Genomic DNA, 12,641 nt, shown 5'->3' with positions numbered 1-12,641 from the left:
GCACAGCTCTCAACAGCTTGCAAGGACCGAGGACCAGCCTGTGAGCTAGCCTTGTGAATGGCCAGGCCCCAAAGACAGGAGGCTTGCAAAGTAGAAATAAGGCAGGCTGTGGTCTTTCTCTCCTGGGTGCCTGCTTTTCTGTTTCCCTGGCGAATCTATTCCATTCTCCTAGCCTCTGGTCTGTGTCTGTTTGGCTTTCACATGCTCTGGTTTACATGCCGTTTGTGGCTTGCTGCCTTCTCAATGCCCCAAAGCATTTCTGCCTTCTGTTTCTGCCCTAACCACCTTGGTCTTTCCACTCTCCAATCCAAATTCCAAGAGAAGGCTCTGATTTGGCCGGTTCATCCCTTTCAGCTTCATGGGCTGCCTTCGGCTAACAGATGGGTATCTTTGGAGCAGGTGCTGCCCTGGTGGGAGTTTGAGATTGCAGGTTCAGGTGGCATACATGGGATACCTCTAACCTCTAACAGGGCTGTGAATGGCAGTGTTTCTTGTAGCAGGCACAGACATGACAGGCAGATCAAACATGTCTAACATACTACACACATGCTTCCAGGGAATGACAGCCCTTCCCTAACCTACATTTGCTTTGGGTGTTTCTAGGGTAGATGTGGATTCCCAGTTGCCCCCGTCGTGCGCTCCCCTTAATCCACACGATGGGATTGTGAAAGCAGACTCTCCTGTGCAGCTTTTGCTCTGTGGATGATGGGCGACTACCGACTCTCTGACCAGCCCCAACCCGTGGAACTTCTCAACGTCTGTTTGGGAGACAACCTGCAGCCCTGCCCAGGAGCATGCCCAAGGGAAGTGTGTGGCTCTCAGGACCCTCCTGAGCCTCCGAGGGAGCAAACCTGGGCTTTTGACCCTCCTGAGTCCTCCAGACAAGATGCTTCTCCTCAGGACTCTGGTGTGGAACACACACACTCGGGGAGCTGCTCTTCCCAGGGGGAACACAGGCAGAGAGAAGCGTTACCAGGATTGCCTGGGGACAGCCATCCTCTGGGGAGCCCACGGCAAAACCAGAACACATCCACACAGGCGGTGTTCTGGGCAGGCATCCTGCAGGCCCAGATGTGTGTCCTAGACCTAGAGGAGGAGCTGGAGAAGACAGAAGGGCTCAGGGCTGGGCTGAGATGCTGCCTCCCTGCAGCCCCTGTGAACCTCCCTGGGGACACGGGCCTGCACCCCAGCCCACCCAAGGAGGACTCAGGAGGAGACAGCAGTGGGCCTGACGGAGACAACCAGGCATGGCCAAGAGAGGGAACCCCTGACTCTTCCCCAGAGTGGGGTGCTGAGGAGGAGAGCTTGTTCTTCGACAACCCCCTCTTCCTGGAGAGTCCTTGTTCAGAGACCAGTGCTTCTGGAGAGCGCTTTTCCTGGGGGTTCCCAGACCCCCATGCAGATGTGCGGACTGGACCTGAGAGCCCTCATGCCCTGGAGCCTCCACCTCCAGAAGACACAGTATTGTGGGAGCTGGGAAGCGAGCCAGATTTGGGGGACAGCACTGCTGAGACCGGTGGACACAGCACCCCTCCATTCCCTGTGCCCATCTACAAACCACATTCCTTGTGCTGGACCTCAGTGGCTGCTAATGAGGAGGCTCCCACATCACCCTCTGGTCAAGGGGAGGGCGAGGTAAGCTCAGTCCTGGGAATCAACTCAGGGCTGTTCTGGTGATGCAGAAGGGAGGGTCAGGCCCAGAACATTTGTTTCAATACCAAGACCTTTTGGGATCTGGGGTAATGGAACAGAAAATCAGGACCAGTGTGACCTCCAGAAGAATTAGGAAATTTTATCAATGCCATGATGTCAACTGAACATGATGGGAGTTAAGTCCACAAATGTTTCCCTCTCCCAAGCTCTAAGGGGCTATGTCTAGATACGTTTGGAGAACAAACAACTCCTCCAATTGCAGCGTGTTCCAAGCTATTCTCACATTATTCTCCTCCCACCTCCAAGACGTTCCCAACTATAACAGGGCAGGGGTCAACTTGCCAGGGTGACCTCTGCCCCTAACAGAGAGATGCCTATTTTCAGAGTCCTAGTCTCTCTTTTCTTGGGAGATTTTGGCATTTTGTTACATTTAGCTCAACGTCTTTTATCCTCCACCCCTCTCCCCCAAGTCCAGTGTCAACAGTTCAGGCCCATATGACAATGGTGGAGATCCTTGATATCAACTGGGGATGGGGACAAGCTCTGCAAGACAATAGGGAGCACAGTTTTCCAAGGGAGGTCTCTACTTAAGAGATAAGGAGATTCAAGATGGCAATGTGAGGCTGTAACTTTCTAATCTCTCAGTTCCCCAAGAACAATGAGAAGAGCTGTCCACCAGAGCAGCTCTCTCACCTGAGCCTCAAGATTGAGGAACTCCCAAGTGCTGATGGGAGTCCCCTCTACCACATGCCAGGGCCCCAGTGTGGGTTGGTCAGATCTGTGTTTCCTGGAGGTACATTTTCTCAGGACCTTTTTGCTCTAAGCACTGAAGTTCTCAGGGGAAGCCTGGGAGCTCCTTAAAGTTATAGGTTGGCTCCCATGTGGTATGGCAGAGCCCACTCAGCCTGGTGCCTGGGGGCTACCACCCTCCCTAAATCAGCTCCTTCAAGGGCTGGCACCACTTGAATGAAGTAGGGCCATGTGGGCAGACTGAAGGGAGGAGGCCCCCTGGAATGTGGAAAAGGGCCTGGAAGCAATTTTTCTTGAAATCTCTCCTTTTCTTCTCTCTCTCTAGACTTCTCTTGGACATAGGCTTGACCCTGCTCCATCTACAGCACTCTGTGTGGACAAAATATTGACCTGGGAAACAGCACACGTTGAATCTGACCTTAGCCCTGCCACACATGCTGTGCAACCTTGGGCAAGTCACTTCCCCTGTCTGGACCTCACTTTCTCCATCTTTGGAGGAGAAACGTGAACCCATTGATTTTCAAGGTCTAGCACCAACACTCCTAAGATGTGGGTCTTCTCCCATCCAGCATTCTCTCTGAACTAAGACACCAGACTGATGCCCATGTAGTCTGGGTGGGAGAATGGCAAGGAGAAAGGGCCATCTGTCTGCTCATGGCATCCCTCCCCTCCCCCCCTTTTCCCTCTCCCTGCCTGGCCTCTTCCCTACTCACCTTTCCATGTCTCTAGGGCTCATAGAAACACGTATGCCTCTTTCAACAGGCCCCACCCAGCCCTGAGGAATGGCAGACAGAAGAAGGTTTTTCCTGGCCCCAGGAGCCTCTTGTCTCCCAGGACAGAGGTGAGACCCAGTATGGAGGCCTGAGGAATTGGATGGTAGAGGCTTTGGGATTTGGAGTGAGAACAAAGATCGTTCTTGGATCCATGGTTGTCATGAACAGGTTCCATTGTATTGTGCTCCAGCCAGACAGACTTGGGGTTAAATTCTGCCTCCTTAAAGAGTAAGTGAAGGAAATGTACAAAAGACTCCGCATTTTCAATACCTGGATCTTAGTGATTTACAGCAAGTGTCCTGAGCCCTTAGTTGCCTTGAGCTTGGAATCCTGCTGGCTGCCTGCTGCCTCTGCATGTGGGAGAGGTCACTGCCCGAAGGAGGGACAGGGTGTGCTGCCAGGCTCTAGGGGAAGAGCCCTGGGGAGGGAGCTTCTGGAGGTGGCACCGTGCTGTTCTCCTGCCTCCTTCCCTGTGCTCACCTCATTCCATGCTCTTCCTCAGGTGAGAGAGAGTCTGGGTGCCCCCCGGAATCTGATCCCTGCACCTTGGTCCCTACCTCCCGGGGGAGCCCAGCTTCTTCACCGGAGCCCAGCAGCCCAGAGTCTGAGAGCACAGGCCTTGATCCCAGACCCAGCCCCACGTCATCCCAGGAGGGCAGCCCTCAGCTCCAGTGCCACAGCTCGGGCACTTTTCCCAAGTGGACACTAGATGCTTCACACACTTCACTCTTGGAGACAGATGGGGCACAGCCAAGTTCCCTGGAGAAAGAAGAAGCAGAGGAGGCCCTAAACTCGGGGAAGGAAGTAAAAAGTGATAGCACAGTTAGGCCTGCAGAGGCTGAAGGCATCCAGGCTGACCTGCACCTGACTTCTGCAGAAGGGTAAGTCTTGGGTGAACTGGCTCTCAGCTCCTAATTATGGGTGCACTTAATAATACCCTGGTCTGGTTAGAGCATGAGAAATACACATTAGGATTTGACATGCTAGTATTTATTATGAATGGATTAAACGACTAGGCACTAGGAAAGTGTTAAGAAAGACTGAAGGGTTTAAAAGCATCAGAAATGAAAGAGTGGACAGTCATACCTGGAGGCAGGATCTGAGTGTTCTGGGGCGGGGCCTCAAGAGAAATGTCTGCAGCTTGGATACCAGGAAGGGGCCGGGGGGTTGGGGGAGGCATCCAGGGAACCTGATCAGGGCTGTGTGCCTAGAAAAAGGGGAAGTCTTGGGAGGTGGAGAGTCAGAGCTTGTGATGTGGAGATTATAGACTGCTTTGAGGAGGTGACTGGAAGGAATTAATCAAAGAGCCTAGGCCCAGAGTGGGTCTCACTAAACCTAAGTTTGATGGAGGGCCCAGGGAAATGATCATGGGGCACACTGTAGGATTGTATAACCTCAGAACTATGACCAGAGTTAGGAATAGGTCAACTAGGAAGCACACCTAGATGTCTACCTGCCCCAGGACATTGCATTAAGACTATCAGCCCTGGGATCTCTATGCTGAGAAAGAGGTTTTCTTCTCTAGTTGGCCAAAGAGGGGTCCTATTGATGAGGCTAGAAGGAACCAGCGATAGTTCAGGGCCTAATGGTGCAGTAACTGGAGGGTTGACCCCACTCCTATCTCAGTGTCCTTGAGTGATGGTGACAGAACATCAATTGGCCAGAAGCCAAAGAACCATCTTCCTGGTACCTGGAAACTAGGCTGCCCTGGAGATGCTCCGAGGCTTGGTCATTAGAAAAGGCCCACCTTTAAAAATGGAGGGTTCATTATATTAAAATGCAAAGTACATCCTCCCAAAACCAAAGTAAGTAAATCCACCTAGAATTAGAAAGATACTTTCATAGTAAATAATGGAAAAATGTTTCATTGGGGTTTTACCTTGGTAAATGACACTAAACACTATACAAATAAGTTTAATTATTATTTTATTATTATAATTTTTAAAATTTTTTAGGTCAGAGTTTCACTCTGTTGCCCAGGCTGGAGTGCAGCGGCATGATCACAGCTCACTGCAGCCTCAACTTCCTGGGCTCAGACGATCCTTTCACCTCAGCCTCTTAAGTAACTGGGACTACAGGCACACACCACCATGCCTGGCTAATTTTTTTTTCTTCTTGTGGAGATGAGGTCTTGCTATGTTACCCAGTCTGGTCTTGAACACCTAGGCTCAAGCATTTCTCCCTCTTTGATCTCCCAAAGTGCTGTTATTACAGGTGTGGGCCACCACATCCAGCTGATTTCTTCTTATTTAACACAATGCAAGAAGTTTAATTTTCCTGGCACAAGTTTGCTGGCTGGATGAGATGTCTTTCATGCATGCTTGACTTTCACAGTGAGATTATAAAGGTCATTAAAAAAACCCCAGCTATATCGAGAAATAATTCACATACCATAGAATTCACTCATCTGTAGTATATAATTCCATGTTTATTTGTATTTGCATACTGGTTTTTTTCAAAGTGCTTCCCCATCTAGGTATTATTTTTTTAGCAGCAATGCTAATTGACTAGGTAATTTTTTAAAACATATTTTAGAGCTTTGTCAGTTGATTATTCAAATAATCAACTCTTTAGAAGTGGCAACTAAGTCATTTTTTTTGTTTCCTCATCTCCCTGTTTACTGGGCTATCTCTTTCAGTTCTTCATTTGTATGATCCTGGAGTCTTCCAGCATCACTTTCATGGACTTAATGAAAACCCATTTGTTTGCAAAACGTGTAGTTTCACTTTTCAGTTGATTTCTGGTCTGTTCATGAATCTCAGGAAGCAGGGGACCCAGCAGAGACCCTGGCCCATCCGAGTTAGATGGAGAGGGTAGCTGAGGGAAGTCTGCCATTATAAGTGGTCAGTTTATCAGCAAATATTTTCATGTTTAATGATTTTTGCTTATCTGTACCACTTCCAAACTGTGGTAACTTGGATGATGAATGCTTAAGCAATTGGGATACCCCACACCAGGTTGTAACATTGCAGGGGAAACCGAAGAATCAGAGATTGGATTGAGTGACATCTTAAGAGTCTTAGTGCTCGACTTGGAGGTTCTCTGAGCCTGGGAGTTGCCTGGATCTGTTCACACTTGTAATGGGTCACCATCTAGTCTCCTTGCCAGCAGCTTCCAGGTGGAGGACGGGAGAGACTGGGGACCACCTCCTGGGCTTTCCCAGCTGTTGCCATTCCTAGACCCAGTCTAGCTTCCCGATCTTGGCGCATCCTTACAGCTTGCTTGGCTTCAGCTCTAGGAGTGTAGTCTAGAGCTGAAGGAGGATGTGGAGAAGGGACAAGGAGGCATATGAGGATCACAGGCCAGGTGAGGGAGACAACCCCCCCAGCTGTGGGTTGGACAAAACACCACTGGGGTCTTCAAAGGGCTTCACCCGCTACTGGAGGGGAGATAAGCCTGGAATATCCCTGTGGTTTACCCGAGGAAGCTAGGGCACCCAACCCTCATGGCCTCGCATGAATGAATACCTACCTTCCTCTCTGGTTCTCCCAGTCCCAGGCCAGGTCAGGTCAGTCAGGCTGTGTCTCTGCCAGACCCTAGGTGAGTGTCTGAGTTCAGCCCCTCTAGGTCCTACCATACAAGGCCTTGGCGCCTCAGCTCCACCCCTGAGTTCAGAGCACCCCCTTCCACTACTGACCTGCAAGGACACTTGACCCAGAGGCCCTGCTTGTCCATTGCAAATGAGAGTCTGAGGACACTGATGGACCCTTGCAGGCTTCCTGAGAGCCCCATGCCCCAAGCAAGATTCACAGAGGAAGGCCAGAAGCCACCAGCTGGAGACAAGCTGGCTAACGGTGTCAGGAACGACAAGGTAGCCTGGAAATTGGCTTCACGTCTCTATCACCTAGAAGGCTTCCAGAAGTCTGAAGTGGCTGCCTACCTGCAGAAGAAGTAAGGGGCTTTGAGCCCAAGGAGGGCTTGAGGCTAAGGCAGGTCAGGGAGGAGCTGCTAATGGGCTCCCTCCACTGACTGCCCTTTTCTCCATGTCCCCTCCTCTCATCCTATCTTCTCTGTCCTGGTCCCACCCATTTCTTCCTCACTTTCCCTCATACCCTCACCATCCCTGCTTTCTCCTCTTGGTTGCACTGTATTACCTCTTCTTCACACCTCGGTCCTTGCTTAAAGATCTTGGACCCCACTGCCTTGTCCACCCAGACTCCATGGGTCCCTCCCACTCAAGATTCGACGTGTGTACCAGAGGCATAGCAGACCCTGATGCCCCCTTTCCCTCTCAGCATCTGAGGTTGAGCCTGGCTGTGCCTTTCCCATGCTCAGACCCTACCCCGTCAAACCCATGATGTGTACAGGTTCTGGGGGGCCTCTCTATATCTGGGGTCTCAGCCAGCCCTCCAGCTTGATGTGTGCAGACTGTATCCCCATTTCCCTTTGCAGCAATGACTTTAGCAGGGTTGTGGCTGAGGCATACTTGTCCTTCTTCCAGTTTGGAGGCCAGAACCTGGACCGAGCCCTTCGGTAATGCCTTTGGGTCCTCTCTGAGGAGGCCGTGGAGGAGGGATGGTACCGGGTGGTGGCATGGGCTGAGGCTGGGATCTGATTGGCCCTGAGCTCCTGGGCTCTCTCCTTGACAGGGGCTTCCTCCAAGCCCTGGTGCTCAGTGGGGAGACTCAGGAGCGGGAGCGAATCCTCTACCAGTTCTCCAAACGCTTTCACCATTGCAATCCTGGGGTCTTCCCCTCAGTAGGTAGGGAGGGGCCTTCCCCGAGGGCAGGGCAGGGGGACTTTGGGGTGCCTGTGTCCTCTTGGGAGTTCACGGGTGGCAGCGTGTTGGGGACTGGAAGCATTTTGGGGGTGGGGGTTGTCATCCCACCTATTGTGGGTGGAGGAAACTAATGACCCCTGGTTCCAATGAACTTTCTCTCCACTCATCTCTCTGTGGCAGATTCTGTACATACCTTGACGTGTGCAATCATGCTCCTTAACACAGACCTGCACGGGCAGGTAAGAAGGTGGGAGCATGCCTGTGGGAACCGAGCCAGGGGCCAGGGTCAGGGGCTATGGCATGAGGAGGAGAGAAGTCTGGGGATAGGTCAGGGAAAGGCCTTGGGGGTTGTAGGCCTGAGGAACTGGAGAAGGCTCTGGAGCGTCTGGCTGGGGGTTATTCTGTTGGGGTGGGGTGTGTGCTCAAGCTGTCTCACTTCTTCCCATGGCCACAGAACATCGGGAAAAGCATGAGCTGCCAGGAATTCATAACCAACCTGAATGGCCTGCGAGATGGTGGGAACTTCCCCAAGGAGCTGCTGAAGGTATGTGCAGTGGGGCCCGGAGCCTGGGTTCCTTGTCCCAAGGGGACTACTAAACTCAGGCCTGGCTCTGCCCAGATATCCTTGAGAAGACAGGGCTTCTTTGCTGAAGGGCTCCTAAATGTGTGTTTCCTGGCTGCAGCATCAGTGGCATCCTGGAATTTGTTACCCCCACATATCCACAGGCCCCTGACCCAGACCTACATGAATCAGACTCTCTGGGATTGGGGCCCCTAAAACGTTTTATTTACTTTCCAGGCGATTCTTACCCCCCTTTGAATTCTGGAAGCACTGGTGTGTTGGTTCTCTAGGTGGGCGGAGAGCAAAGCTTCACACGACAAAAGTCTAGTGCTCTGACTTGGGAGCCTGAGGTTCCTGGGTTTGAATCTAGTCTTGGGCAATTTACCCCCTGGCAGCTCAAGAGCCTCATGGGGGTAATAACAATGTCATTATCGAGATGAAATACAATTTGTCAAGTGCTCAGCATGATACTTGGCACCCAGCATGCATATCACCAGCAATTAGACCATTTGCTCTTTCATCAACAGAGTTGTGTCAGGCAACAAGAGGGGTATGTTCTGAGAAATGCAATGTTAGGTGATTCTGTCATTGTGAGAACATCATAGAGTGCACTTACACAAACCTAGATGGTGGAGCCTACTACATATCCAGACTATATGGTGTAGCCTATTGTTCCATACAGAACACCATAGGCAACTGTAACACAGTGGTATAAGTATTTGTGTATCAAACATAGGAAATGTACAGCAAAACTATGGTACAAAAGATAAAAATGATATGCTCGTACAGGACTGTCCCATTATAATCTTATGGGACCGCCATCGTATACATGGTCCATGCTTGACTGAAACATCGTGATGTTGTATGTGACACATGACTGTATTTAACAAATGTTTATTGAACACCTACTATGTGCCAGGTTCCCTGCTAGGCACTGCAAGGGCTATGAAAGCAAGTGGGATACATCTACATTAATCCTATTAATATTCCTTATTATTTCAAAGTTCCAGCACATCATTCACTCATTCATTTACTGCACATTTATTGCGAGGGCAGGCCAGCTGGTTCCTTCTGCATCAGATACCTCTGGAAAGGATGGCATGTGGTGATTCGTTTCCCCTTCAAGAGAACTAGTTCAGGCCTCACTAAATGAGGGCAGGGCAGAGACTTGGCTGCCTTGATCTTTACATCTCTAGCACCCAGCACAGTGCCTGGCACTTGAGAAAGGCTCCATAAAAAATTTGTTGCATGGATGAACCAATGGATGGACACTTACCTGCTCAAGGAAGAGGGCAGCTGTATTGAGATTGGAGGACACAGGTGGTACACATGCCACACCCCTCTCCTACCTCTGCCCGACAGTGAGTTGAGGCCCACCGCCCTGAGACTCCCTTGCCCACCTTTGTGCTTTTCTTCCAGGCCCTCTACTGGTCCATCCGCAGCGAGAAGCTTGAGTGGGCTGTGTGAGTGAGAACCCCTTCCCTCCCTCCTCACCCCTGGCCATTGTCCTGCCTCTGTTGTCAACCTGATAAGTGGAGGAGTTCAGGGCCCTGGTCAGGGCGCCCCTCTTAGTGGGGTGGAGCCAGAGGCAGGGTGCTGGGCAGAGAGGGTAGAGGAGGCCAGGTAATACTGGAGCAGCCAGGGGTAGTGGGCATGTATGGCAGTGTTTCCAGAAATTGATGGGCTGGTTTTAAAGGAGGACTCCTTTTGGGGAGTTCTGGGGTGTGACTCCCCAGCAAGAGAAAGTGTACTGAGGCCCTGGAAGACAAGGGATACCTCCCAGTGCTCTCTGCCCAGTCAGCATGCCCAGTCTGACTCTCTGATGTCCAGGGATGAAGAAGACACAGCTAGACATGAGAAGGCCCGGCCATCTCCAGCAGCTGGGAAGATGAGCAACCCCTTCATCCAGCTGGCTCAAGACCCCACAGTGCCTACCTACAAGCAGGGCATCCTGGCTCGGAAGATGCATCATGATGCGGATGGCAAGAAGAGTGAGTGTTGGCTGCCCATGAACGGGGTGGTATGCTCAGAGCAGTCCTGCTCAGGGACCCGTGCTGATGCATGCACAGAGAGGTGCAGAGAGGTGGCCCATGAGGACAGGCAACCCACGGTCCTTCCCTTAACATGTCCTGAACAGTGACCATGTGCCAGGGGCTGTGTGAGGCACTGGTGGGCAAGCTGGTGCGGGGGAGGAGAGGGATCAAAACAGGCCTAGTGGTTCCTGGGCCCGAGTCCTTGAGGTAAAGTACAAACTAGACAGGCACATCAGTGTCTAGGATAAAAGGAAGAAGTTACTGAGTATGTAGAGAGGACTGGATCAAGTGAGGAGGGAAGAGTTTTGATTTTGTTTTGGAGGTGGACTGTGGGGACAGGGATAGGGAAGGCTTCTGGAAAATGACAGTATCTGAGCTGAACTTTGGAAGATAAGAGGGTCAGGATTTTTGAAGCTGGGCAGAGGGCATCTCCCTCAGAGAAAAGAGCAAGTAGCATTTGCTCAGAATGTGTGAAAGGGAGGTGGATTTGGGACACAATTGCCAGGGTGTGCATTTGGGCCGAATTCCCCAGGCAGCGAAGCTTTTGAGGGCAGCTACGTAAGCAGAGCAGCGACGTCATCAGACTAATGTAGAATCTCAGATTGAATGGATTGGGGCAACCAGGAAGGAAACTAGCATTGGCAGTGAGAAGCTACCGGGGTCTGGGCAGGACCCCAGGGGGATGACCATAGGGAATCAGGCCTTCTGCCCAAGGAGTAGGTCTCAACCACACAAAACCAAGGGTGAGGAGGTGGGGGGGGAGGAGTGGAGGCGGCTGGTGGCCAGAGTGGGGTGCACTGGGAATGACACCCCTGGGCTGGGAGCTGAGCTCCTCAGGATGGGTACACAATATTGAGATCATCTCTCAGGGACTGAAAGCTATCTGAGTAGACTTGCACGCAGGGTTCTGGCTGTGTGTTTGTGGAGGGGATAGGCTGCATGAATATCCACATTTGTATGTGAGCAGCTCTCTGGTTTTAGCTACAAGCAGGATTCCTCGTGTGTGGAGTGTCTATGTGCTTGCTTGTGAACGGATGTGTGTTCTTGTGTTGGTATGTTCTGTTTTTGTGTATCTTGGTGAGAGAATGGAGGTGGTGTGAGGGCAGGGGGACTGTGTGCACACTTGTGTGTGTCTCAGTGTGTCTGGATGTGGGTGCCACACCCACCTTTGTGTTCTGCTCTTGGAACAGCACCGTGGGGCAAGCGCGGCTGGAAGATGTTGCACACCTTACTTCGAGGAATGGTTCTCTACTTCCTGAAGGTAGGATGGGAGTCGATGCCCCGACGGGCAGCATGGGGAACAGAGAGGGGCCTGGAACCATCAGGAGGATGGACATCTGAGGATAACCTCTTCTCTCACCCCTGTGCCCGGTGGCAGGGAGAGGATCACAGCCCTGGGAGCGAGAGCTTGGTGGGGCAGATGGTAGACGAACCAGTGGGGGTGCACCACTCACTGGCCACCCCGGCCACGCATTACACCAAGAAGCCCCACGTCTTCCAGCTGCGGACTGCAGACTGGCGCCTCTACCTGTTTCAGGCACCGTAAGTTCCTGGGGTGGGAGACAGTGGCAAGGCCTCGGAGGCCCTGACCCTGCTCACACCTAATACTCACAGGCCTCAGAGATGGCCATACTGATCAGGAACCTTTAGAAAACTGCAGCGGAAAAAGGAGCTGGACGCAGGGAGGAACCCTGGACACCTCTGCACCTCCCTGCCCTTGGCCAGCTTTGCCAGCCCACCAGCCTTTCCTTGCAAGTCGGATCAGGCCTCCCAGTTCTGAACAGAAGATTCCAGGATGCCACTAACAACTGATCATTTGGGGCATTTGATAGAAAATCTGTTGCCTTCCTGGGTTTTCCTCTTTTCGGATAAGTAAAGCCATGGGCAGAGGTGGAGCACCCTTCCGGTGGCAGGGTTTCTGGCTGTTGGAGGCTGAGTCCGGAGCGGCTGGAGGCCGTGCAGACCACGGGAGATGGGGCAGGGGGTGACAGAACCGACTCTGTGTCCCTGCGGACTGACGCCCTCCTCTGTCCCCAGCACTGCCAAGGAGATGAGTTCCTGGATCGCGCGCATCAACCTGGCCGCCGCCACGCACTCGGCGCCGCCCTTCCCCGCCGCCGTGGGCTCCCAGCGCAGATTCGTGCGGCCCA

The 12,641-nt window shown here is 52.1% G+C and overlaps 1 protein-coding gene across 1 annotated transcript in view; it reads left to right on the top strand.

Moving 5' to 3' along the window:
• The first annotated feature begins 702 nt into the window (after positions 1-702).
• Positions 703-12,641, top strand: part of PSD4 (pleckstrin and Sec7 domain containing 4) — a 13,923-nt gene continuing 1,984 nt past the window's right edge. Inside the window, 14 exon segments of the mRNA XM_008049785.2 lie at positions 703-1,635; positions 2,729-2,854; positions 3,166-3,244; positions 3,679-4,061; positions 6,862-7,067; positions 7,569-7,649; positions 7,766-7,878; positions 8,077-8,135; positions 8,351-8,440; positions 9,878-9,921; positions 10,289-10,449; positions 11,682-11,752; positions 11,870-12,033; positions 12,529-12,641. Of these exon segments, the coding sequence (XP_008047976.1) occupies positions 703-1,635; positions 2,729-2,854; positions 3,166-3,244; positions 3,679-4,061; positions 6,862-7,067; positions 7,569-7,649; positions 7,766-7,878; positions 8,077-8,135; positions 8,351-8,440; positions 9,878-9,921; positions 10,289-10,449; positions 11,682-11,752; positions 11,870-12,033; positions 12,529-12,641 (2,623 nt within the window).

This window comes from Carlito syrichta, unplaced genomic scaffold, assembly GCF_000164805.1.
Source record: "Carlito syrichta isolate Samal-C Ts95f unplaced genomic scaffold, Tarsius_syrichta-2.0.1 Scaffold56697, whole genome shotgun sequence".
NCBI classification, from domain to species: domain Eukaryota; kingdom Metazoa; phylum Chordata; class Mammalia; order Primates; family Tarsiidae; genus Carlito; species Carlito syrichta.
Note: the sequence above shows the minus strand (reverse complement) of the source record. Positions and strands in the feature narration are given on the sequence as shown.